The 25,291-nt window shown below is 51.0% G+C and overlaps 5 protein-coding genes and 1 long non-coding RNA gene across 12 annotated transcripts in view; 5 read left to right on the forward strand and 1 right to left on the reverse strand.

The window, feature by feature from the left end:
- The first annotated feature begins 472 nt into the window (after window positions 1-472).
- Window positions 473-7,106, forward strand: LOC127467335 (mid1-interacting protein 1-B-like). 3 transcript variants are annotated; one of them, XM_051779166.1, is made up of 2 exons: window positions 473-968; window positions 6,740-7,106. In XM_051779166.1, the coding sequence occupies exon 1, from the start codon at window positions 549-551 to the stop codon at window positions 948-950; it is 402 nt and encodes a 133-aa protein (XP_051635126.1). In that variant the 5' UTR covers window positions 473-548; the 3' UTR covers window positions 951-968; window positions 6,740-7,106. The 3 variants fall into 3 exon arrangements, with proteins under 3 accessions (XP_051635126.1, XP_051635127.1, XP_051635128.1); XM_051779167.1 differs by having other exon boundaries at window positions 6,891-7,106; XM_051779168.1 differs by lacking the exon at window positions 6,740-7,106 and adding an exon at window positions 1,252-1,565.
- Window positions 5,955-7,106, forward strand: LOC127467334 (mid1-interacting protein 1-B-like). 2 transcript variants are annotated; one of them, XM_051779164.1, is made up of 2 exons: window positions 5,955-6,455; window positions 6,740-7,106. In XM_051779164.1, the coding sequence occupies exon 1, from the start codon at window positions 5,970-5,972 to the stop codon at window positions 6,435-6,437; it is 468 nt and encodes a 155-aa protein (XP_051635124.1). In that variant the 5' UTR covers window positions 5,955-5,969; the 3' UTR covers window positions 6,438-6,455; window positions 6,740-7,106. The 2 variants fall into 2 exon arrangements, with proteins under 2 accessions (XP_051635124.1, XP_051635125.1); XM_051779165.1 differs by having other exon boundaries at window positions 6,891-7,106.
- LOC127467336 (uncharacterized) lies at window positions 5,996-11,203 on the reverse strand. The gene is made up of 2 exons (XR_007903071.1): window positions 11,055-11,203; window positions 5,996-6,155 (listed from the first exon to the last, which is right to left on the reverse strand). It is a non-coding gene; the product is annotated as an uncharacterized LOC127467336 (long non-coding RNA).
- On the forward strand, window positions 10,859-12,436 carry LOC127467333 (mid1-interacting protein 1-B-like). 2 transcript variants are annotated; one of them, XM_051779162.1, is made up of 2 exons: window positions 10,859-11,346; window positions 12,105-12,436. In XM_051779162.1, the coding sequence occupies exon 1, from the start codon at window positions 10,935-10,937 to the stop codon at window positions 11,322-11,324; it is 390 nt and encodes a 129-aa protein (XP_051635122.1). In that variant the 5' UTR covers window positions 10,859-10,934; the 3' UTR covers window positions 11,325-11,346; window positions 12,105-12,436. The 2 variants fall into 2 exon arrangements, with proteins under 2 accessions (XP_051635122.1, XP_051635123.1); XM_051779163.1 differs by having other exon boundaries at window positions 12,152-12,436.
- A 4,871-nt stretch (window positions 12,437-17,307) lies between these two features.
- On the forward strand, window positions 17,308-21,999 carry KCTD14 (potassium channel tetramerization domain containing 14). Of its 2 annotated transcripts, none has more exons than XM_051779749.1 (2): window positions 17,308-17,626; window positions 20,231-21,999. In XM_051779749.1, the coding sequence occupies exons 1-2, from the start codon at window positions 17,567-17,569 to the stop codon at window positions 20,900-20,902; spliced, it is 732 nt and encodes a 243-aa protein (XP_051635709.1). In that variant the 5' UTR covers window positions 17,308-17,566; the 3' UTR covers window positions 20,903-21,999. The 2 variants fall into 2 exon arrangements, with proteins under 2 accessions (XP_051635709.1, XP_051635710.1); XM_051779750.1 differs by lacking the exon at window positions 17,308-17,626 and adding an exon at window positions 17,955-19,239.
- Window positions 22,000-24,214: 2,215 nt separating this feature from the next.
- The window catches only part of INTS4 (integrator complex subunit 4), a 33,302-nt gene continuing 32,225 nt past the window's right edge, over window positions 24,215-25,291 (forward strand). Inside the window, exons 1-2 of one of the 2 annotated variants that reach the window (XM_051778787.1) lie at window positions 24,215-24,349; window positions 25,039-25,233. In XM_051778787.1, coding sequence (XP_051634747.1) covers window positions 24,296-24,349; window positions 25,039-25,233 — 249 coding nt within the window. In that variant the 5' untranslated portion in view covers window positions 24,215-24,295. The remainder of the gene's footprint in view (window positions 24,350-25,038; window positions 25,234-25,291) is intronic. The other variant, XM_051778788.1, reaches the window with a different exon arrangement.

Below are 25,291 nucleotides of genomic sequence, written 5' to 3' on the forward strand. Positions count from 1 at the left end.
ATAAGTGTCTCCTGGCGTGTCCAGGCTGGCAGGAACGGACAGGGGTTGCTCAATGTCCCCAGAGTGTTCACGTCCCAGGCGCATGGTAGCAAGAAGAGGAGGAGGTGAGGACCCCCTGGCAGCACAACTGTTTGCAGACTGTCAGCCCTGGGGGGCAGGAGCTGGACCCACTCTCACAGGGCCCCACAACTGAACATGGAGAGGGGTAGGAGAGGGACAGAGGGAAAGACCCCAGGCACCTTCGCTCCTTGCCGCTCCCCTGCTCCTGGCATGGGGATGCAGCAGGACCTCCGGCCAGCTCGGGTGAAGGCCACGGGGAGGCTGGGTCAGGAGAGATTGCACAGAGCCTGGGACACTGTGTGGCCAAGCTCCAGCTGGGCTGCAGCCAAGCCCAGTCCCACGGCCATGCAGGCCAGCCAAGGCAGGAGGGGACAGCAGAGGAGGGATGTGCCTCGGCACTGCATAAAAAGCCCCCATCGGGGACGGGGAGCAGCAGGCACCCTGAGAAGAGCCCAGAGCAGCGCTGCCAGAGCTGTGGGAGAGAGGCCATGGAGCAGTACTTCTCAGCCACCCAGAAGATGGAGCAGGAGGTGATGTTCCCCAGCTTGCTCCGAGGGGTCTTCCCGCAAGAGGAGGGGGCGGCCCCGGCCGCAGGCAGCCACACAGACCTCTATGAGCGCTACCAGCTGCTCAAGTCCATCAAGCCCATGGTGGAGAAAGGCCTGGCCTCTGTCAACGACCAGAGCCCCACCGGTGCCGACAGCGACACGGACGCATCCTCGGACGGCAACGAGGCTGTGGATGCCCAGCTGGAGGAGCGCCTGTCCCACCACCTGACGGGCTTGCAGCAGGTCCTCACCCACCTCACCAGGGACACCAACGCCCTCACCCGGAGGTACAGCCAGATCCTGGAGCAGATCAACCTCAGCGAGGGGCAGCCCAGCTGGTGATCCTGTCCTGGCCACCAGGTAAGAGCTGAGGGGCCACAGAGCTCAGGGGCAGCAAGGCAAGGGGTGGTGTCCCTGGAGAGGTCCCCAACCCTGCAAAGGGGTGGGAAGCTCCTGGGAAGGGCCTTGAAAGGGGGGTTGTCCCCTCCAATGGGGGCAGGTACCCATCTCCATGCTGCAGAAGTGGGCATATCCCATCCCTCCAGGCAGAGACTCCAGGGGTTCAGGGTCTGTGGACCCAGGGTTGGTGGACTATATGTCTGCTGGGGATGACCCTTGGAGTTAAGGACCGCTGCCGTTGCAGGATGGGTGCTGGTGTCAGAAAGCAGAAGACATCCCATCGCTGAACATCGCAGGCTCCTCCCCACTCCCACTCGCCCTCCTCGCACCGTGGCAGCTGATCTCCCAGGGCTGGCATTGACACCGGAGAACCAGATGCTGCCTTATCCTCATAGGAAGAAGCATCTGGCTGTGCTGGGAACTCCATTGAAAGAGCTGCAGACTTGTGCCCTCCTCTTTATTTTCAAAGAGCAGGACGAAGGTGGAGGTGTTGTGCGACGGCCCCAACCTCCAACCTCCAACAGTCCCTTGCAACTGCCGAGCCCTTTTCCAGCTGGTACCTGGACTCTAAGGGTATTTCCCCCAATCTTTGCTAATAAAAGAAGCCCTGTGAAGCCATTTGTCTGTGTGGTGCTTTCAACTGGCTGGGGCTCTCATGGAGTGCCCCAGCGTGGGGCAGGGAGACACTGACTCTGTGGGGAGGGGACTTTCCAGGGCAATGATGGGGAATTTGAAGACACAAGGAATCACAAAGTCATGGGATGGTTTGGGTTGAATGGGATCTTCAGAGATCGTCTGGTGCAATGCCCTGCTGTGTGCTGGGCCATCCTGCACTAGTCCAGGTATCTCAGAGCACTGTGCAACCACAGGGCACATGTGACCTGGCTGGGCGACCTGTTCCTTTATCTCAACAACTTCAGGCTGAAAAATTTCTTCCTTGTGTTGACAGCAACACCAGTAAAAGCCGGTGCCTGATTTCTGCGCACAAGAGAGCGTGAATCTGTCCAACACTCAGCCCAGTCATGCGACACTGAGGGGCAGCAGAGCTGTAGCTCAAAGCAGCTCTGGAAAGCAACCGGCCCCGGGACCCCAGCTCCATGTCCAGGCACAGAGCTTTGGGATACATCAGAGATTCTCATCTCCTCTCACCTGATCAGGCCATTTCTCCCAGCTGCTGAGACCACAATGACTTTGGCTTGTCCTGCCCGAGCATGGGCAGCAGGGAAAGGGTGTCCAGCCACCTGGGTTTGAGTGAGAAACTGTGGGGCCCAGGGACTCTGGAGGGGGCAGCTGGGGCCCAGATCCAGAGCTGCCTCGCATCTGAAAGGGTTCTGGTCAGATTCAAGAGAGGACAAGGACAGTTTCAAGGGGCTTGTGGCAATCAGAGTCATGGCAATCTGTCAGCAGGAGGTGCTGGGGACAACGTGGGATCATTTGGAGACACATGTGGTGACATCTCCCCTTCCTGAGCTGTGGTTTGGGATGGGCTCCCCAGGAGGATGGTGGGTTGGGGGGGAGGCTTTTAACAGCTCCCCAGGACATGAGGTCCCTTCCCAGCCATGCCCTCAGTCCATGGGACATCTCTGACCCAGCATCTCCATCTCTCCATGGGGTAGCTGGGCCACAGATAGCCCAGGGCAAGTTTGTGCTCAGCACCCTGAAGCTGTGGCACCATGGTTCCCCTAGTGCCACGGGGGGATATGAGAGCAGGAGGTGCCAGGGATGACACAGGGACACTTGGGGACACGTGTGATGGCACAGTCCACCTCCAATCTGTTTCTGGGGATGGACTCCCCAGGACAGCAGCAGGTCAGGGATAGGCTTGCCCAAACGTGGAGCCTGTGGCACCAGAGAGCTGAGAATCTCATTGCATCTCCCAGGGGCCCTGATGGCCCTGAGCAGCCTTCTCTGGGCTCCAACCTGGGGCTGGGCACCCCAGTTCAGCTCAGGCCAGACCCAGCAATGCTGCACCCGCATGGTGGCTGTGCCATGCTCCAGCCACAGTCCCCCTCCTCCTGCTCCTGTCATCACTGCTGGCAGTGGCAGCTGCCCCCATCTCTCACAGCAGGATATGGGGGACCATTTTTGGTTGAGGGTGTCCCCAGAGGCACAGAGAGGATTTGGTAATTATCTATGTCTCAAGGATGGTGAGCTGGGGAGCAACTTGAGTCCCTCTGTCCCCAGAGCCCTGGGATGCCCCTGCACTTCCAAGAAGCTCTGCAGTGGCCCAGGTGCTCTGATGTGGCCAAGCTCCCAGCTGGCTGCATGGGGCCAGCAGCACCCACACACCTCAGTGCATGACTAGGCCCCATGGCAGGACACCCAGGGATTCTGGAGCACAGTGAAGGGATAAGAAGGGTGGTGAGACAGTGGCAGGGTACCCATGTCCACAGAAATGGTTCTGTGCTGCTGCCAGAGGAGTTACACATCATGGGGTCAGGTCTCAGTCCCTGTCCACATCCCTACTGAGCTCAGGAAGAGCCTAGGGAAAGGGGATATTTCTGGGGTCCCCAATCTCTGGACACCATCTGTATCCTCTGTCCCCAGATATCCGAGTTCCAGTGTATCTCCAGTGAGATTTCCATATGTCTGCAGAAAGGGGTTGCTCAATATCCCCAGAGCGTTCATGTCCCAAGCACATGGCAGCAAGAAGAGCCCATGGATTAGACCACACTGGAACGGGTGCACCTCAAAGCAACTGCAGATGTGGATAAGTCTATACCTCTGTGGTAGTGATTGTGGTGCACAGATAAGTTTCCACGTGGAGCAGGTTCAACCCTAAAGGACTTCAGTCTGTGGGTTAGTTCAAGCTGAAGCAGGGGCATGGGGAGGAGTTTATTGCAAAGTTAAACCCTATAACCTGGTCCAGAGGGACCAGGTTGGAGATCGTAATGGAAATATCTTTAAATTGCTGTATCTCATTATTTGAGTTGCATGTTTCATAAATTAGCGGGGAAGGAACCATCCATACCAATGGAGGACAAGCCTTACAAGAAGCAGTGCAAGTGCTACAGTGACCACACCTGAGTTGGCGTTGGTGCCCAATAACTCCTCTGAACACACCACCTTTCCTTTCCTGACTGACCACCGTAATGGATGGAGCCCAAAGTCACAGACTAAATGAACTGAGTGGATGTTTTGTGGACATTTATGGGCATTTTACACAGCTTTCACAGACGTGGTCCGTAGACTAAGGGAATTGTATCTGCATATTAAATCAAGGGATGGGAAGGAGGTGGTGGTAAACAAGAATGTATTGGACAGTGTGAGAGCTGAGCATGACATAAATGGTAAGGAATAAGGGGGGAGAATTTGCTGGTTTTGGCTGAGGTAGAGTTAGTTTTTTTCAGAGTAGCTGATACAGGGCTGTGTTTTGGATCTGTGTTGCAAACGGTGTTGGTAACACAGGGATGTTTTCCTTATGGCTGTGCAGGGCTCACACAGAGCCAAGATTTTTCTGCTTTTCCCCCCCCCACCCCCCCACCAGTGAGAGGGTTGACCCAAGGGATATCCCAGACCATATAGCATCATGCTCAGTACATGGAGGTGGGAAAGAAGAAGGAAAAGGGAGACATTTGGAGTGATGGTTTTTGTCTTCCCAGTCACCATTACATGTGATAGAGCCCTGCTATCCTGGAGGTGGCTGAACACCTGCCTGCCCATGAGAAGCGGTGAATTAATTCCTTGTTTTGCTTTGTTTGTGTGCACAGTTTTTACTTCCCCATATTAAACTGTCTTTATCTCAACCCATGGGGCTTCTCATTTTTACCCTTCCAATTCTCTCCCTGATCCCACTGCTGGGGGGTGAGCAAGTGGCTGCGGGGGGCCAAGTTGCTGACTGGGGTTAAAACATGACATCCACAGTGAAGCTCCAACCCCAGGGCAGAGGTAGCCTCCTCACGCCCATGCTGGGGGGACCCTGTGGTGTCCCTTCACCTCCAGGAAACTCCGTTGGGGCCAGACATCCTGAGAGCATGGGACTGGCAGTGTATGCACATGTCAGTGCCACACTGGGCTCCACAGCAGGACAGCCAGAGATGCCAGGGGCACCCAGAAAGAGACAAGAGGAGCAGTGGGTTCAGGTCTGAGGGGGAGAGGGCAGGTGGCAGAATGGGCACCTGGTTGGGATATGAGGGGTCAGTTGGAGAGTTGCCACCACCGAGGATTGCAAAAGGGTTGAAGGACCCCCCGGCCTTTCCCAAAATAGAACAATTTTCTCCACTTGCCACATCCTGCAAGATACACAGAGATAGGCAGTTCTGGCCACTGACCAGCCATGGCCTCTGATCCAGGATGGGGATAACAGGGGCAGTGGTGGCACCATCTGTGCTCTGCTGTGGGCAGGGATGGCTCCGTTCCATGACTGCAGGAGTTCTCCGTTGCGGCGTTTGGTCCCATCTCTGTCCCCATTGCATGTCCCCACAAACCCACATAGGATTCCATGCAGCAGAGCACCCCTGCACCCCCAGGGAGGTGTTACATAAGTGTCTCCTGGCATGTCCAGGCTGGCAGGAACGGACAGGGGTTGCTCAATGTCCCCGGAGTGTTCACGTCCCAGGCGCATGGTAGCAAGAAGAGGAGGAGGTGAGGACCCCCTGGCAGCACAGCTGTTTGCAGACTGTCAGCCCTGGGGGGCAGGAGCTGGTCCCACTCTCACAGGGCCCCACAACTGAACATGGAGAGGGGTAGGAGTGGGACAGAGGGAAAGACCCCAGGCACCTTCGCTCCTTGCCGCTCCCCTGCTGCTGGCATGGGGATGCAGCAGGACCTCCGGCCAGCTCGTGTGAAGGCCATGGGGAGGCTGGGTCAGGAGAGATTGCACAGAGCCTGGGACACTGTGTGGTCGAGCTCCAGCTGGGCTGCAGCCAAGCCCAGTCCCACGGCCATGCAGGCCAGCCAAGGCAGGAGGGGACAGCAGAGGAGGGATGTGCCTCGGCACTGCATAAAAAGCCCCCATCAGGGATGGGGAGCAGCAGGCACCCTGAGAAGAGCCCAGAGCAGCGCTGCCAGAGCTGTGGGAGAGAGGCCATGGAGCAGTACTTCTCAGCCACCCAGAAGATGGAGCAGGAGGTGATGTTCCCCAGCTTGCTCCGAGGGGTCTTCCCGCAAGAGGAGGGGGCGGCCCCGGCCGCAGGCAGCCACACAGACCTCTATGAGCGCTACCAGCTGCTCAAGTCCATCAAGCCCATGGTAGAGAAAGGCCTGGCCTCTGTCAACGACCAGAGCCCCACCGGTGCCGACAGCGACACGGACGCATCCTCGGACGGCAACGAGGCTGTGGATGCCCAGCTGGAGGAGCGCCTGTCCCACCACCTGACGGGCTTGCAGCAGGTCCTCACCCACCTCACCAGGGACACCAACGCCCTCACCCGGAGGTACAGCCAGATCCTGGAGCAGATCAACCTCAGCGAGGGGCAGCCCAGCTGGTGATCCTGTCCTGGCCACCAGGTAAGAGCTGAGGGGCCACAGAGCTCAGGGGCAGCAAGGCAAGGGGTGGTGTCCCTGGAGAGGTCCCCAACCCTGCAAAGGGGTGGGAAGCTCCTGGGAAGGGCCTTGAAAGGGGGGCTGTCCCCTCCAATGGGGGCAGGTACCCATCTCCATGCTGCAGAAGTGGGCATATCCCATCCCTCCAGGCAGAGACTCCAGGGGTTCAGGGTCTATGGACCCCGGGGTTGGTGGACTATATGTCTGCTGGGGATGACCCTTGGAGTTAAGGACCGCTGCCGTTGCAGGACGGGTGCTGGTGTCAGAAAGCAGAAGACATCCCATCGCTGAACATCGCAGGCTCCTCCCCACTCCCACTCGCCCTCCTCGCACCATGGCAGCTGATCTCCCAGGGCTGGCATTGACACCGGAGAACCAGATGCTGCCTTATCCTCATAGGAAGAAGCATCTGGCTGTGCTGGGAACTCCATTGGAAGAGCTGCAGACTTGTGCCCTCCTCTTTATTTTCAAAGAGCAGGACGAAGGTGGAGGTGTTGTGCGACGGCCCCAACCTCCAACAGTCCCTTGCAACTGCCAAGCCCTTTTCCAGCTGGTACCTGGACTCCAAGGGTATTTCCCCCAATCTTTGCTAATAAAAGAAGCCCTGTGAAGCCATTTGTCTGTGTGGTGCTTTCAACTGGCTGGGGCTCTCATGGAGTACCCCAGCGGGGCAAGGAGACACTGGCTCTGTGGGGAGGGGACTTTCCAGGGCAATGATGGGGAATTTGAAGGGACAAAGAATCACAAAGTCATGGGATGGTTTGGGTTGAATGGGATCTTCACAGATCGTCTGGTGCAATGCCAGACGTGGTGACAGTTGGGGGGAGGCTTGCCCTAACCCCAGGCCTGTGGCCCCAGACACCCAAGTAGCTAATTGCACTACCAACCCGAAGTCCTGCTTTTCTACAGAAGCAGGTGCCACTTGCCAAGTTCCTCAAAAGGGACCAGACACAAATCCCTCCAGTCAGCATCAGGATTTCAGAACAGATCTGCCCCACTGTGTCCCTCTTCAGCCTGGGCAAAGTTGTAGCCTTGTCTTATCTAGAGAAAATGGAGCATGAGGGGGAGACGTGGAGTGACCTAGGCCATCCCCATTGCAATGCCACCTCCAGGTGGGGCATGATGGAGCACTGCCTTTGGAGCTCCTCTGCCCCCAGGCTGACTGCAGGGCCAGATGTTGAACCATAAGGAATGGATGGACATTGGTTCTCAGTGAGGTGAGGACAACAAAGCATGCTATGTCCTTCTGGTGGTCTACCTGTCTGGAGCTCAAGAGTGGGGATCTGTGTCTCCTGGGCAACAAGGTCAGCTGTGCTGGTTTTGCTCAGGTAGAGTTAATTTTCTTCACCGTAGTTGGTATGGAGCTATGTTTTGGATTTGTTCTGAACACACAGTTGATAATACACAGTTGTTATCACTGACATTGCTTGCACAGCGCCCAGGCCTTTTCTGTGTTTTGTACTGCCATGCTGATGAGGAGGCTGGAGGAGCATGGGAATCTGGGAGAAGACACAACAGGGACAGTTGTGTGGTGATCCCAACTGACCCAATGGATATGCCATACCATATGACATCGTGCTCGGTATGTAAAGCGGGAGGAGGAAGAAAGAAAGGGGGGATTTTTGGAGTGATTGTGTTTGTCTTTACAGGTCACTTTTACCTGCGATGGAGCTCTGCTGTCCTGGAGATGGCTAAATCTCTGCCTGCCCATGGGAAGTGGTGAATGACTTTCTTGTTTTGCTGTGTTTGCAGGATGGCTTTTGCTTTCCCTATTAAACTGCCTTTATGTCAACCCATGTGTTTTCTCACTTTCACCCTCATCCCACTCGTAGTGGGGTGAGTGAGCAGCTCTTGGTGGTTCTGGTGCCTGGCTGGGGTTAAGCCACAACAGTGCCACAGTAAGGAAGGCCTGCAGTCACCTCCAGCAGTGGCCTTGGGCTCGGGCAGCATGCTCAGCAGCTGGAGAGGCTCGTGGTGCTCCAGCGAAGTGTCATACCAGGAATAGGATGAAGCACTCCCCATCACTGTTGAACACGACCAATGACAGACGCAAGATGTTCCCAGAAAAGGTCTGTGCCCTGGCACAGCTGGAAGGGCTTGCTGACGTCTTCTGCGCCACTTGCAACCCCCCAGGACTTGTGGGTCTGTCTCTAAGAGCCGCTGTCTGTCCAGCTGGCCCTGACCCCGGTGTGTCACAGGAACCTTCTGCCTGCTCCTATTGCAGGGCATTGCGTCACACTGCCCCAGGGATGCGTCAAAGCCCTCATGATGCCCTGCTGCTGCTGAACACCCCTGCTGGCCACAGCTGATAAGAGATGTTAGATGGCCACAGGAAAGGTCTTTGTCCTGGAAAAACCCAGCGCTGGTCCCAGCGGGACGTTGGCAGACGGGGCAGATCAGGCCGTCTCTGGCCTGGCAGGGGGTGCTGGCTCTGCACTGCCCTGGGCAGGCTCCCGGGGCACCCGCACTGTCGCCATCCACCACGGGGAAATATGTTTTCTGTTCATGTCGTTGAAGCAAATCAGGATGGCAGCACTTCCTTTAAATCTGTTTAGGGGCATCAAAGCCAGCAGAGAGCAGTGACCTGGGCACAGAGGCTCAGTGTCAGGAAGACAAGAAAGTACAGCTTTGACCCAAAATGTCAAAAGAATGAGAACCCCCAAGTTCCCTTCTCTAACCAGGCCCAAGAAGTCCTAATCACACAACCACCTACCCCCAAGGATGGGGGGCTGCCAGCATCCCCACCCCTCCCGCAGGGCAGGTTTCCCATCTGCCCACCCTTGCCTTTCAATTTGGGGTGCTCTGGTCTCGACTGTACCTCCTGCTGCTGCCTATTGCCTGCTCAGGGAGATGCTGGAGGAAAGAACCTCACAAATCCACACTTGGGTTCCCCAGGTCTGGCTCTGCTGTCAGCTGAGTTGGCTGTGATCCAGCAAGGTGTCCTCAGGGCAAAGATAGTGGAGGGAGGGGATCCTTCCCTTCTGCTCAGCCCTGGTGAGGCCTCACCTGGAAGTGCTGTGTCCAGTTCTGGGCTCTCCAGTACAAGAGAGACACAGATGTACTGGAGCAGGTCCAGTGAATGGCTGTAAAAGTGAGAGAGGAGTTGGGCCATATTCCACATGATGAAAGGCTGAGACAGCTAGGAGTGTCCAGACTGGATAAGAGAAACCCCGGGGGATCCAGTCAGTGTTTATGATGAAGGTGGAGAAGATGCAGCCAGAGAAGATGGAGCCAGATTGTTCCCAGTGGTGTCCAGTGACAGGATGGTGAAGGGCACAAACTGAAACACAGGACATCCCATCTAAATGTGAGAAAAACTTCTTTTTGTTCCTAAAACTGAAGATAGTAAACATCGTCACAGGCTGCCCAGAGAGATGGCAGAGTCTCCATCCTCAGAGATATCTGATTTTCAACCTCTCCAGTCGCTGACCCTGCTTTAGTAGTGTTTGGAGCAGATCAGCTCCAGATGTATCTTCCAGCCTCTTCAGTGCTGACTCTGGCTCTGTCCCTGCTCAGGAGCTGGCTGCAGGCTGCTCACAGCACCCAACAGGGAGGATGCTCTGCCAGGCCTGCTTGGAGTCTGGGATACCAGCACGGCTGCTTTGGACTGGGTTCAACAGGCTTTGACTCTTGTCCAAGGACCTTCCCTCACACTTGGAACTTTCATGCTTCTCCTCTGGCTGACATCCTCTCAATTTTAAAAGTCTTTTTTTTCATTCTCTGGTCACCATTTAATCCTGATGGTCACATTACTTCTTAAATAACCAGTCTGGGGAAAATACCCTTCAGACAAGTATCACCTGTTCATTATCACCTTCCTCTTTTAGCAGGGTTTGTTATCAAGGCCAGTTGCCATGGTTGGGCTGGGTGAGACCCCTAGACCAGCCCTGAAGAAGTTGGGTTGCCAGGCAGGGCACATAAGGGACTCCCCCTCTCTTGATAAACCCATCACTTTTTCTCCTTCCCCCCTCCTCAGAACTGCCCAAATCAAGGCAGCTTGCCTAAAGCCTGCCTGCACTGGGGGAAGGTGCTGGACTCACTGTCCCAGGCCTCCAGGAGTGGTAAGGATGGTGGTTACAGGACAGGATGAGACAGTACATGAGAGACCCCAGGCACCTCCTCTTATCACTGTCCTGGTCACACCATGGGGATGCAGTGCGACCCCTGGCCAGCTTGGGTGAAGGCCACAGGGAGGCTGGGTCAGGAGAGATTGCACAGGGACACAGTGTAGCCAAGCCCCAGCTGGGGTGGAGCCAAGCCTGGCCCTGCAGCCATCCAGCCTGGATGGGGCTGGCAGGGGAGGACAGCATTGGACAGCAGAGGAGGGACGTGCCTCAGGAACGTGCCTTGGCACTGCATAAAAAGCCCCCATTGGGGACGGGGAGCAGCAGGCACCCTGAGAAGAGCCCAGAGCAGCGCTGCCAGAGCTGTGGGAGAGAGGCCATGGAGCAGTACTTCTCAGCCACCCAGAAGATGGAGCAGGAGGTGATGTTCCCCAGCTTGCTCCGAGGGGTCTTCCCGCAAGAGGAGGGGGAGGTCCCGGCCGCAGGCAGCCACACAGACCTCTATGAGCGCTACCAGCTGCTCAAGTCCATCAAGCCCATGGTGGAGAAAGGCCTGGCCTCTGTCAACGACCAGAGCCCGACTGGCACTGATGCTGAAAAAGCTTTAGATGAGGGTGCAGACAGCAATCTGGAGGAGCGCCTCTCCCATCATGTCAACGGCTTGCAGCAAGTTCTGACAGACCTCACCAAAAACACCAAAGCCCTCACCCGGAGGTACAGCCAGATCCTGGAGGAGATCAACCTCAGTGAAGATCAGTCCAGCTCTTGAGCCTGCACTCCCTGCCTCTGAGGTAAGAGCTTGGGGACACAGAGTGCTGAGGAGGAGCTGGCTGAGGGGTAACATACTCTTCCTTATGCCCTGTCAGCTGTGTGGCTTTTCAATGTTTTCATCACATCCCCAAATCCCAGGACTTCTGAGTCTGCACTTCACTGCTCAACAGATACATTCTCCTGTATTTGTCTTTCTCAACTGCTCACTAATGCAAAATGCACCACTGAACAAAGGCCACTCTGTGAGCTCCACATTGTTCCCAAGACTCCCCAGTTTACAGCATAGGCAATATCTTGCTGCTTCTGGGCAAACACAAAAGGTCCCAGGGACAAAAGTGATGTGTGATTGGTGGACCCTGAACTCTGGACTGCAGGAGCTGCCAGGCACTGTTGCTCCATCTGTTTCTCTTTTTTCTCTAATTGAAAATGTAACAGAGTCATTTTTTGGGAGGAATTTGGCACTTTCATGTCTCCAAATATCTAACTTTGATACATCACCTGCAAACAGCTTAGACACTTCAATCTTGTCCCAGCCGAAAAAGCAAACCCATTCTCCATGCTGGTGGGACTTTTATCCCTGAGACCCCTTGGGTAGACATCCTTGTGCTCCATCAGACAGGGCTATGGCCAAGATCCTTGTAGTGAAATGGAGAGTGTAGAAAGGTGACAGCAACAACAGAGGACATTAACAGGACTTTACAGTGTTAACCCTTGCTTAGGAGGAAACACAGCCAGGAATGAGGACATCATGACCAAACCATGTGCATTATCCCCACAGGGTGATCTGTTGTCCGCAGCCCAGTGGTACTTTTTCTCCTGCGCCAGGTCCCACTAAGGAACGCCCTTTGTGAGCAGTGCAGAGCTTGGCCATCTACCCGCCGAGCACTGCCCGTACCATCCGACTCGTCCTGTGGCTGACCCTGCCAGCAAGCCTGCTGCTTCATTTCACTCGTGTCCCAGGGGGATTTCTGCAGAGCGGAAATGAGTGTTTTGTCTTGTTGCTTCGTGGAAGGCAACTGTAACTTTGAAGAGATGCCTTTTTCTGTGTGTGCCTAATCCTGCCCCCCGCAACTGTTCTCTTTGATAATGTAAATGAAATGTAAAGCCTTGTGCACGTGTCCTGTGTTTCCTATCAGCTGTCACTTCTGTATAGCTACTGTCCCCCAGCCCATGAGGGTGACAGGACCTTGGCCACCAAGGCCAGGGTTCAGTGCAGGGAGGTGAGCTGGGTTTCTCTGTCAGAGAGTGGGACTTGTATTTGCCTTGGGATGGATGTTCCCCCAGCCCTCTGTTTCTCACACCTTGTAAAACCTTGGTGTAATCCTGCCACCACCCTGTGCTCTGTGCTGGGATCCCAACCTGCTCCCCAGCATCCTTCCTTCCCTTCCCTAACATTCTATTCTCTCCTGGATCCCCAACTTCTCATCTCCCCAGTACAATCAGTGACTGCACATCCTATCCCATGGCCTATACTCACCCAGCTCCTCATACCCAGCACCATCTTCGCTACACACAGTCCTGTGGACAATCTGTCGCAATCCTCATTGGCCCCAGCAAAACCCAGGGTGCAATTCTGCCTTCTCCCTGCTAGTCCAGACACACTCTGGAGGCAGGAGCAGAGGAGGAGGTGGGGATGCTCAGGTGGGGTAAGTAGGAAGGCAGGGCTTTGCTCGCCTTCAGTCCCTGTGAGCTGCGGTGAGACCAGGGGCAAAGCCCTCGCTGGGTGGGTGGGCAGGAGCTGCAAGCTCTTCACAGGCAAGTTGGAGCCTTCAGTACAGACTGGGTCCCACCTCCAGGTGACTCCTTCTCTCCCAGACACCACCCTCGGGAAGTTCTACCGAGCTGGGCACTAGAGGGAGGTGTTCCCTTGCCTGTTCAGGACATTTTAAAACAAATTCAAGTCTTGAAATAGCACTGCTTTGGATGAACAAACACTGGTCCTCCAGCAACCTTCCACTTTTGATTAAAAAAATGGAGATCTCTGAGGATCTGTGGTGAGAGGATGATTGTGACCATGCCCTGTGCTGCAGGCTCCAGTTGTGTTGCATGTTGCTAACATGCTCTCTGAATCTGCCATATAACGAGTGAAATAACATCCTTCATACTGAAATGAGAGACTCATCAGCTCTAAAAGTCTCCACCTAAAATTAACAGATGTTCTGCAGATGATACCCTGTTTCCTCTGATCTCCTGGAAGCAGCTCCATGCCTTGATCAGCTGTTCATGTTCAAGTTAACCCCTTTAGTGGGGCTCTGATTGCTGAGCAGCAACTGAAATTCTACAGCACTGTAAAGAATGAGAAAAGCAGGAACTTCATCCCTTCCTTTTATTTTAGTGAAGATCTAATTGCACAGAAAATAACAGAGAAAATTTCCCCAAAGAGAATAAGGCATTTCTGAAAGAGTGTGAACACTGGGAAATGCCCTGCGAGCTAAGCTGAACATGATATAAACATGGGAAAGAAGTCAATGAATATGGGTATAAGGAGAATAATTTAGTTTCTTGGGAATGTGGGCACTGATGGTCTTGTTGGGTTGTTTTAACAAATGGCAATATGAATGGTTAAATCTGTATCCCAGGGGTGCCTCCCCCCATTCATTCATTGGAGATGGAGCACACACTTAGTTGGCCAGCAGACATTTTGCTTCCTTGGCTTCTGATGGTGTCCTGGGGCCTGTCCAAAGCCAGCTCAGATCTCAGATACAAGCCATCAACCATGCATTCTGAAAAGGTGGGTGGAGCTGATAAATGTCTGGAAGGCCTCAGGTAGGAATGTCTACGGTGTTTGTACAACACATGGTGTTTGATTTAGGAGTGGCTCCTGAACTGCAGTCACCAGCCTAGCTGCAATTCCTGAGCAGATCTAAATCAAACTGCTGATGGTTTTGCTTTACAGTAAAATTTTCACAAATTGTGCAGGCTGGCCACAGGTCACCAGAGCAACCCAGCAATTTTCAGGAATCGTAGAATATCCTAAGTTTGAAGAGACCCACAAGAATCAATGAGTCCAACTTGTGATCCTACACAGAACAACCCAAAAAATCACTCCATGTGCCTGAGAGCATTTTCCAAACACTTCTTGAACTCAGACAGGATTGGTGCCATGACCACTTCCCTGGGGAGCCTGTTCCAGTGCTCAACCACCCTCTGGGTGGAAAACCTTCTCCTAATATCCAGCCTGCTATCCAAGCCACAACTTCTCTGGGCAGCCTGTGCTGGTGCCTCATTACCCTCTGAGTAAATGTGTGTACCAGCGCAGAGATGTTCCAGCTCATTGTTATCTACAGATTTATAAGATTATGTTATGCACAATTTATACAATTTTACAAACTTGGTAACTTAAATCATATCTTTCATGAAAAGGGGGGAAAAAATCCAACAGTGGGTAATTTGTAAAGCAGGACTGAAAAATGTCATCTTAAAGCAAATCATCTGGTTGGTGGGATTAAATAGTAAAAGTCAGATTTTTCACATACATAGTGACTTCTAGTCAAAATACTTTACAGACTTCCAGGACATTCTTTGTCCCATAATGTGCCAGAAAAAGTGGTCAAGTTATAAAAAAGGAGCAAACGAGCAGGGGGACTGGACCAGCATGTTCATCACACTGAAGGACAAGCCATGGTTCGTCTAGCAGTAGAAAAGAGTTGTGGACATCAGCTAACAAACATTCTTTCACTGAAGTGCTAAGGATCTCTGTAGTAGCATTGAAGGTTTGGCCTCAAATGCCATTAGCCACCCTTGATTCTGATTTGGGGAAACCTTTCAGATGAGCTTTTGAACAAAGTAAACTAATTTCCTGCTCTTTACCTTTCCCTAGTGAAAAGCTTGAGTGAGGAGAGAGGTGAGGGTCCACCTGTCTATACAGTTCTGTAGCTGTAGAAGGAAAGGTTATGACCTCCAGCATCAAAGATGTGATGGACGTGAACTCTGTCAGGATATTTTCTGAAGCACCTAAATTAACCAGCCCGAAGAATAGGATTTGCAGGAATCAAAGGCCCAGAACATGTGGATCTTCCAGCTCTCCCTCTTTTCCAATAAAAGGCTCCAATAAAAGGCCCAGAACATGTGGATCTTCCAACTCATCTCTTTTCCAATGATTTCAATTGATTCCGATTGATTTTTTAAAATTTATTACAAGTCACAAAACCTGGGCTCCCAAGCAGACCTCATTAGTGAATCCAGTACTATCACTTCTGCTGGTCTGGCAAAGGGAAAATTCAAACCTTTCTATTCACAGAAGCCAAGATACCTCAGACATAGGTTATTACTGGGGATTCCTTAGGCTTTGGGTTCGATGACAGGTTCACCCAAATGCACAAAACATTGAAAAGAGTCTGGGTCCAGCTTTGCTGGAGCCCTTGGTGAGGACAGACTTTATTCTCAAGGTGAGTGAATCAGTGTAAATTCTACCTCTTTTTTCTCCGTGCCTCAACCTCCTGCTCACCTTAATGCTGTCTTCTGGGAGGATACAGACCCAGCAAAATCCCAGGAGAACTCAAAACAACAAAGCTGGTGTCCATGAGCACGATGAAGATTTCGTGCCAATTATTTCCTTGTATATCACACTGTTGATTTTCATGATTAATATCTGCCCCTGGAAGATTTTTAGGAAGCACTGTATTTGTCTGAGATTTTCCCTTTTTTCGCTCGTACCAAGAAGCAGCTTGAAATGAAAGACAGTGAGGTAAGGTTGGTTTATTAGACCAACAGAAACTGAAAAAAAAAATTGAAAAAAAACCAAGCAAGGTGAAACAGAATCTGACAGACCTAAGAAACAGCCCTGAGAATGGCTCATGTACCCTAACGCCTGGATGGTTTTATCCATCTGTGTCAGCTGATCTAATAAAAGATGTTGTCTCTCATTACAAACATTAAGTTACATCTATACCGCCATAATGAAGTAAAGACACAGAAGTGATGAGTGGCCTGAAGACAAACTTGAAAGCACCAGTGCACTTGAAAACACCTAGAATAAAACAAAGGAGATTCTGAAGGGCTGTGGTCTAGTTCTGGAGAGGTTATTTAGGCTCACTCTGATTTGATACTCTGCATTTAATAAATTCATCATAGAATCACAGAATGGGTTGGGATTGGGAAGGAACCTTAAAGATCATCTAGTTCCAAACCCCTCTGCCATGGGCAGGAACACCTTCCACTAGACCAGGTTGCTCAAAGCCCCATCCAATCTGGCCTTGAACACTTCCAGGAATGGGGCAACCACAGCTTCTCCTGGCAACCTGGAGAATCTCATCACTCTCACAGTAAAGAATTTCTTTTTACATCTGATCTAAATCACTCCTTTTCATTTTAAAACTGCTCCTCCTTGTCCTGTCACTTTCTGCCCAAGTAAAAAGTCATTCTCCCTCTTTTTTATATGCCCCCCTTTAAGCATTTACAAGCCCATTTGCAGTACATCCTTGTGAGTGTTTCGATGTTGTAACAAATAGTTTCATTATCACTAAATCTATGGTGCTGTCCACATTCTATATTTGGTGGATACAGGATATTAGAAAACACTGTCACGCAAAGATAATAATAAAATATTTATGACCAGTTGAAAAGAATAGTTCAGGCTCAAGCAGAGATTCCAATTTGGTTTTATTTACCTTGCCCAAATTACTCAGTGCCCAGTGACTGTGTGGGTGAGAAAGGAAATGCCACCACCTCGAACAGGTTGCAGACACCCTGATCTGTCGTCAATGGGAATGACAAATGAGATCAATGAAATGGTTTGGGATAAACTGTGCCTTAAAATAGCAGTGCATGGAGGACAAAAAGCTGCAAAAATGTTTACTGGGAAATGCCAGGTTTGAGACAACCAGTTGTCAAGGCAGAGGCAGACACACAGGCACACATTGCGGGGTTCTTTGTTTGGAATGGATTGTTTGACGCTTAGTCACCACACCGATAGCATTGCAGGAGGTGTGCGCTGGGCAGCCAGCCCAAGTCCACCCTGCACCTTGCTGGCTGCCAGAAAACTAATGAGCAAATACTTCCGCTTTCAAGCTGTTCCCTCCCCTCTCCCTACACCTGCAACTAGTACCAGGGCTGTGGCCAGAGCTAACTGGAGCCTGCGGGCAGCAGCTGGGTTGGGAGCGTGGAAAAGCTGACCCAACAGAGAAAGACCAAGTGAAAGAGGCTTGGAGCACAGCTGGGAGACACCCTGCGTGTAGGGCAGGACCCTAGCACTGAGCAGCAGGTTTTCCCAAACAGCTGAGCCTTCAGCTCCTGGGGAAGATGAGTATTTCGTCAGAGCACAAGCCCCTTGGGAAGCAGGTCACCGGCAGCTTGCATACGGTGAGTAAGGTACAGGCTTAAGGGCACAATCTCCTCACGTGGGACCAAAGCACCCTCTTTGGGCTACATTTGAGTGGGTTTTTTCCCCCACCTGTTATCCTGAAGACACCAGGATTTGCCAGATGTATGACTAAGAAGATCCTAGTTAAACAGCTGTGTCTGACTCTGGCATCTTCGCACTTGTTTGCTTACAGAAGGGCCAAGTCCCTCACAGGTATACAAGGTCTGGCAACAGCAAATAACCAGATTGGTTCTTCTTCTCCTTAAACAAGAAGTGGAATTCAATTAATAGGAACTTTAATTGGTCAGATCCCTAAATAAAGGCCTGCTGTGGGTTTGGGGGGTGTTCAACAATCCTTAGGAGTCTCTAATGATGCAAAAGCTGTCCTGTGTTGTTAACATGCAGAATCATCAGGTGGGAGCAGTAGTTTTTCTACCTATTAAGAGAATTAGTGGCAATCTCAGACAAGCAGAATATTACTAGTCAGCAATCATTGATGAGATGATTTCTTTTTCCTCTCCTCTGCCCTCAGTCTGTTGCTAACCAGTTTGTCTTCTCTGCTATAGTTGTACAGTCTCTCCTCCAGACCTCTCTGCCTTTAAAAACCCAACCTTCTTGTGTTGAGCTTTTCAGGTGTAGGTTATAAAACGTTCCCCAGGGAGGTAACTGTTTTACAGATTAATAAACTGGGCACAAATAGGGGAATGACTTTCCTAAGAGTCACCTTGCTGGCTGGTTACAGAACTGGAAATCAGCTGGTGCCATCTCTTCCAGCCTGCTGGGAACCAGTTTGGTGCCAGGCCAAAACCATTAATTGAGATATATGAACATAAAGTTAGTCGGGCTACTGTATTAATGAAGAACATGTTATCCATTTGTATTAGTGACAAACAGCATGAAAAAACAACCTGCCATCTGAAAAAGGAGCAAAGGCTCAAAAGCATGAGACCCTTCTGTCAAATGATCCCTGCTGGGGAGAGCTGTTAGTATCACTTGGACTAATGGCAAATCTCCTAAAGACGGACTTTACTACAGAAACAGCTTTGGGCTGTGTTCTTCAGTGCATGGTAATCACAAGATAGTCTCAGACAGAATAATATTAGTCACTGACCCCCAGGTAAATGATTGCCCTTGAGATGAAGCCACCAAACTAGTCCAAAGCAATATTCCAGCTGGGTCTTTGTCCTGAATCTTCTATTGCTTCCCTGGCTTGCTTAGGCTGTGAGCAAATTTCTGCTAAATCTTAGAGTTTGCTGCTGTTCAAAGGGAAGGTTTCTCCCTGCACCAGGTTATCTGTTCCTAGTTCCTTCCCTTTGTCAGCTCTGTTACTTGCTAAATTGTCTGTGAGCCAACCCAGCTCACTAAGATGAAAGAGAAGCAGAGCTGGCACGAGATGAGCAACAGAAGCACATAGGTAGGTACAAGGACAGAAACAGAAGAGGGCAGCAGGAGCCCCCCCTTCTCTGGGTATGAGCTGTGAGATGAGCTTACGTCACCCCATGGGTTTGTACCTGTGGGATCCAGCTAAGCACTTAAGTACACACTTCACTTGAGGCATGTGACCAGCAGCACTGAGGCAGATCCTTGCATGATCGGATCCAAGAAAGCGCAGGTGAGCTCCTGGAAAATAGGGTTGTTTATTGACTCACGCCTTCCCAATGGCAGGTGTGGCCCTGGCCAGGCTTGTGACTTGCATTACAGCAGTGACGGTGGGGGGGAAAGAGCTGCCTTCTTTCTTCCCTCTTCTTTTCATCTGCTGAGAATTACGTAAAATGACCAAGTGCAAAGGGAGACTATTAAAATTCTTCACTACTGAACTGTCAGGAAGGTCAGACTAGACACTAAGTCCAGCTTTCCAGGCCTTCAGACCTCCTCCAATTCAGAAAATGGTGTTAATGCACAGGGAGAAAAAAAATCCAAACAAATCCACAAACTTTACATTCTTCCCTCTTAAATCCATGTCAGTTTCATGAATTATTTCCTTTACTTCCTAGCTAAAGCTATCATACATTTTTTAGGTGCTTTGCTAAACAGCTTCTTTCCAGCACCTCTGACGTGCTGAATTTTTTTTCAGTGTTTGTAACTTTAGTTTTTAGTCTTTGTAGCTTTAGTTCCTCCTTTGAAGAGAAAAGAACAGCTTAGGTGGTAAGAATGAAGTGGCACAACTTTGGGTTCTATCCCTTCCCTCTGCACATGGGGAGGAGGAGGGCTCACATATTGCTCTTGCTGTAAGGACAATGGCCCACAGGGACAATGCTTGTGTGGGACTTAGGAGATCAGTGTTGAATCCTGTAGTCACTTGCAGCTTCCCTGGGCAGGGTACTTCTTTTCCCTCTTCCCCCTTGGGAAAACAACACTTTCCTACATCCCAAGACGTGGCAAAGACTTAGCCATTTAGAAATGTTTAAGTTTCTGCTGCTCTGGTTGCAAGGCCTGTATAAGCATCCTGCATCTGCTTTTAATAATACATGTGGTGGATGCTCCCATCTGATCCCCAAGAGATGGGAGCTCATACCACTTTTCACACAATCGTTCCAACTCCCATGCTGATGGCCTCAGACTAGTAATGCACATGGCTTTTTGTCCCCTTGTGATACTTGCAGTTGTCACCAATCGTGGAGCTAAATGTTGGTGGGGAGATGTACACGACAACGCTGAGCACCTTAAAGAAACACCCTGGATCCAAGCTGGCAGAGATGTTCACCGGCCAGCCCAAACTCAGGACTGACTCTGAAGGGAGGTTCTTCATTGACAGGCCAGGCACCTACTTCAAATACATCCTGGAGTACCTGCGCAGTAACCAAGTGCCCACCCAATGCATCCAGGATGTCTACAAGGAGGCATTGTTCTATGACATAGAACCTCTAATCAAGCAGCTAGAGGACTCCCCACAGATCTTTGGGGAGCTTGTGGCAAGGAAGCAGTTTCTGGCTCGTGTGCCCAACTACAGTGAGAACATTGAGCTGATGATCCGCATTGCGAGGGCGGAAGCGGTTGCATCCCGCCGGTCCAGCGTCATCGTATGTGTGGTCAGAACTGAGGAGGACGCGGCCAGGTGTCAGGATGCCCTGAACAGTTTGGACATGGATAAAAAATCTGTGGTGAAATTTGGCCCCTGGAAGGCTGCGCCAAGTATTTCTGATCTGCTGGACTGCATTCAAATGGATGTTGAAGCCAAAGGGTATAAAGTATCCTTTCAGCCCCATATTGCTGAAAAAGGTTTTCGCTTCAAATCACATGACTTCTTCTACAAGTTCCTGTTCACCTGGTGGTAGCAAAATGCCATCATTGGTGGGGAATGGAAGGAAGCAATTATTAAAATAAATTGGCCTGGGCCATAGAGACTAAGCCATAGACTACCAGAGAGACAGGAAGAAATACATGGGTCAATGAAAGGATCTCCTTTGGCTGTTTGCCAAATTAAATTAAGCACTTAAGAGTTACTATTTTCTTGGGCTTTAGGGGATAGCTTTCTAGGGGATTTAAAAAGTACCAGGAAAAGGAAGAATTTTACTCTTTCAGTGTTGCTGACTATTCGTTAAATTCAGAGAGATGGATCTGTGGATCGAACCAACCTCACTCAACCTGAGAAAAATGAATAATCCCAAATGTGTCTCATGGATATGTAGAGTTGGTCTCTTGGTGCAAAGGGAACACGTCACACATGTGAAAATCCTGATGGAAATAGTGACATCAACACATGCTCAAATTAAATTTGGCTTCTTAATGAGAAGGTAAAAGCTCTTCTTCTCCCTGCTTTCCACACCAGAACCTGGGTTAAAAAGAAGGATTCAGTGTCTATGATCTCTCCTTATTCCTTCAGTAGACAGCCTGCTCTCTAGTTGATGTATTTATTACCATTATTTATTATTTATTCTGAAGGAAAGATAGAGAACCTCAGTTACAGGATCAACAAAAGGCAAAAATACCATCACTTATGTGAGGAGTTTATAATCTAAGGACATGCACTCATCTCTCAGGCCACCCAATTTTAATTTTTTCTTATGACATTCATTATTATTATTATTATTATTATACTATTTCTAAATATATATGCTTCTGGAAGAATTGGGAAAATCCACCCCGATTCAATGGGAAGGAAGTGTTACTGAAGCAGTAGCCTGAAAATTCTCTTTTTTTACAGAACACAAGTTGGGTCCTAAATTGTGTTTTAAAAATCTTAGAATTTGAAAGTTTATTTTTATACTGGATATCTCTTGGTTTTAATCACTCTGAAAATCATAATGGCTAATTTGATAATGATTGTATTTCCTTTACTTCTTAGAAGATGGATTTCTTCCAGTTAAGGATAATAATCATAGAATCATAGGATGGTCCCTGAGATGTTAAATAAATAACTTTTAAAAGCTTTTTGAGTGATGCAGAAGTGCTTTATTTGCCTTTATTTGCCTTTATTTACTAACAGGTTCTAAAGTCCTGAAATTTTTTCTTTATGGTAATGGATTTGAATCATTCCTAATTAAGCTGAGTTTCGGATGTGCTCATCCTAGCACAGATTCCTTGACAGTGACAGTGATGAGTCATGCCACTGACTGCACGGCAGTTCTGCTGTATGTGTGAGGAGGCTCTCTGAGACCTCTCACATTCCTAACCTTGGTAAGAACAGACACAGTCAGTGTCTGAGATGGCAGAAAACATTAGAAAATTGGATCTTTTGATCCTAACCAAGTGGTTAGAAGAAGAGAGATTGAGGAGGCCTCCCAGTAGACAAAAAGCTGCTTTAAAGAGATCTGTTACACTTTGTACATACCAAAGGTCAGAAAACTGGCTGAAGTCACAACACAGGAGATGAAAATTAAATATTAGGAGAAAACCTTCTGATTATAGGGTAGCTAAAGTATCAAACCAACCAACCTCCTAAGTCTACAGGACTGCTGCCATGAGAAACTTTAATTTGCACATACTCAAATCCTATGTTCAGTTTTGGGCCTTTCTTGATAAGACAGACATTGAGGTGCTGGATTGTGCTCAGAAAAGGGCAACGGAGCTAAGGAAGGGCTGGAGCACAAATCTGATGATGTCTGGATGAGGGAGCTGGAGATGCTTAGTCTGGAGACAAGGAGGCTCAGGGGGGACTTTCTCCTTCTCTACGAGTCCCTGAAAGGAGGTTGTGGCCAGGTGGGGGTTGATCTGTTCTCCCAAGTGACAAGTGTCAGCAAAAGAGGAAATTACCTCAAGTTGTGCCAGGAAGAATCAGGAAAAATGTATTCACTGAAAGGGTGGTTAGGCATTGGATCAGGCTGCCCAGGGAAATGGGAGTCACCATCCCTGGAAGCGTTCAGAATATGTGCGGATGTGGCACTTGGGGAAATGGTTTACTGGTAGGCTTGACAGTGCTGCGTTAATGGTTGGACTCGATTACTTTAGAGGTCTTTTCCAACCTTAATGATTCTATGATTCTAATAACTTCATCAAGGATGGTCTAATGAAACAGCACAGGCTTGAAGAGACATCAAAGGATCATCTGGTAGAGCCTCTGCTGGGAAAGGGAGCCTGAATGAGATTATTGCGCACCCTGTCCCGTCATATAGTGAAAAATCCCAGTGATATGGACTCCACCATGTCCCTGGGAAGGTTCTTCCACTGAATGATGGTTCTCACTGTATAAAAAATATTTCTTATATTGAGAAGAAAATTCTCTTGGTGCAACTTGCCCCTCTGGCCCCTTGTCTCATCTACACTGCTCCTCGTGAAGAGAGATGCCATACATCTTTGTGGGTGTCCTTTAAGCACAGGGAACACTATGCTGAGGTCCCCCTGGGGAGAAGAGACACAGCTCCTTCAATCTTCCCTCTAAGGCAGTTTCTCCAGACCTGTGTTTGCCTCCCTGGCCCTCCTCTGGACCCATCAAACAAGAGGATGAAAGGAGACAGTTTTAAGCTGTGCCGGGAAAGGTTTAGGTTGGATATTGGAGGAATTTCCTCACAGAAAGGGTGATTAACCATTGGAAAGGACTGCCCAGGGAGATAGTGGAGTCACTGACCCCAGAGGTGTTTAAGGAAAGACTGGACATGGCACTTAGTGTCATGGTCTAGTTGACAAGGTGGTGTTCAGTCATAGGTTGGAACTGATAATCTCAGAGGTCTTTTCCAACCTAACTGATTCTGCATTTCTATGATTCAGCCCTTTCCCAAATCCTCTTGCCCCAAGGACGTGACCGAACTGTGGCCATCTCTGGCTACCTCTGGTGACACAGTGTCACAGACACAGCTGCTGCCAGTGTCTCCTGTCATCTAACTAGACACATGTCTGTTGGGCGGCTCCTCAGTGCCAGGGCCTCCTTCCCCCCTCCTCCAAGGAGACATGTTTGAAGGCACACACACTTCCATGTGTGTCTAATGCAACATCAAGTCACGTCACCGATACATACATATTTTATACTTTTATTTATATTGTTATATGGTCCTTATATGGTCTAAAATCCAGTACTAGCGAAAACAGTGGGTATTCTGGAGGAAAGCTGCGCGGGGCCGACGCCCCGGGCAGCGGCGCTGACTACGCCGGCCGGGCAGCGAGCGCCATGTCCGCCCCGCGTTCCCAAGGCAACAGGAGGCTGCTTGGCCATAGAGCGCGGCCTCCGGCCGGAAGGAGAGGGCGCGCCTCGCTGCCCGCGCTGTGGTTCCCCTTCCGGGTCACTGTCCGGCGCCATGGCGGCGCACCTGAAGAAGCGGGTGTACGAGGAGTTCACCAAGGTGGTCCAGGTGGGTCTGGACGGGCCGGGCCGGGCCGGGTCGGGCCGGGCCGGGCCGGGCCGGGCCGGCCCCGAGCTCTGCCGTGCGGCGGGAGGTGCCGGCGAGTGATGCGGAGCTGCGGGGAAACCCTCCGGCTCAGCCCGGGGCCAAGCCTGCGAGCGCCGCCCACCCGCTGTGCCTTGTAGGGGGGTGTCCCGAGTGGGGCTGGGGAGGAGCGGGGCGAGGCGGCTCCGAGTTTAGGGAGGCTAGAGCTGCCTGGAGGGGAGGGGGCTGCGGGAGGGGGACGGTGCTCCCTTTAGAAGCGAACTGGGGAGGGGCGCGACTGCTGCGGGAGAGACGCGGCTCCCCCCAACCTGGGCCTGGGGAAGGAACTACAGCGAGTTCCTGGGCTGCTCCAGGCCGGTGGGCAGAGGATAAATCGTGTTTGCCCTGGGTTGGTTGTCTGGTGTTGGAAGAAGAAGGGTTTGTCCCAGGCCGGGGTGCGGAGAGGCCATGTGTCCCGGGGATGGGGGTACCCGGGCAGGACAGGAGCAGCCGCAGGGGTCTGAGCAGAGGTCTGAGGTTCCTTCCTGAGACAGATGAGGGAGAGGCCAGTGACTGCCATGGGACACGGGAGCTTCCTCAGGCTTCCCCGTATTCAGTCTGGGCAGGAGTGGGTCAGGATTTGCTGTTTCTGAGCCATGTCCCTGTGTGCACAGCAGCAGCACGAGGACCTATCCACCAAGAAGCTGCGTCTGACCAAGCCCAGCAAATCGGCAGCACTCCATGTTGACCTGTGCAAAGCCACCTCGCCTGCAGATGCCCTACAGTACCTGCTCCAGTTTGCCAGGAAGCCTGTGGAAGTGGAGAGCGTGGAAGGGGTTGTCAGGATCCTGCTGGAGCATTATTACAAGGTGGTGAAACTGGGAGCCAAGCATACTTGCTTCTTCTGGTCTTCTTGTCTTGGTGTGG

The sequence above is a fragment of the Manacus candei genome, unplaced genomic scaffold (assembly GCF_025592945.1).
Source record: "Manacus candei isolate 608988 ecotype Guabito, Panama unplaced genomic scaffold, ASM2559294v1 h1tg000014l, whole genome shotgun sequence".
Lineage (NCBI taxonomy): Eukaryota > Metazoa > Chordata > Aves > Passeriformes > Pipridae > Manacus > Manacus candei.

What these genes read in the sequence shown, in the direction of transcription:
- LOC127467335 (XM_051779166.1), top strand. Translation starts at nt 549, where the DNA reads ATGGAGCAGTACTTCTCAGCCACCCAGAAGATGGAGCAGGAGGTGATG.
- LOC127467334 (XM_051779164.1), top strand. Translation starts at nt 5,970, where the DNA reads ATGGGGAGCAGCAGGCACCCTGAGAAGAGCCCAGAGCAGCGCTGCCAG.
- LOC127467333 (XM_051779162.1), top strand. Translation starts at nt 10,935, where the DNA reads ATGGAGCAGTACTTCTCAGCCACCCAGAAGATGGAGCAGGAGGTGATG.
- KCTD14 (XM_051779749.1), top strand. Translation starts at nt 17,567, where the DNA reads ATGAGTATTTCGTCAGAGCACAAGCCCCTTGGGAAGCAGGTCACCGGC. An exon ending in TCACCGGCAGCTTGCATACG is followed by an intron (nt 17,627 to 20,230) that starts GTGAGTAAGGTA and finishes TGATACTTGCAG; the next exon opens with TTGTCACCAATCGTGGAGCT.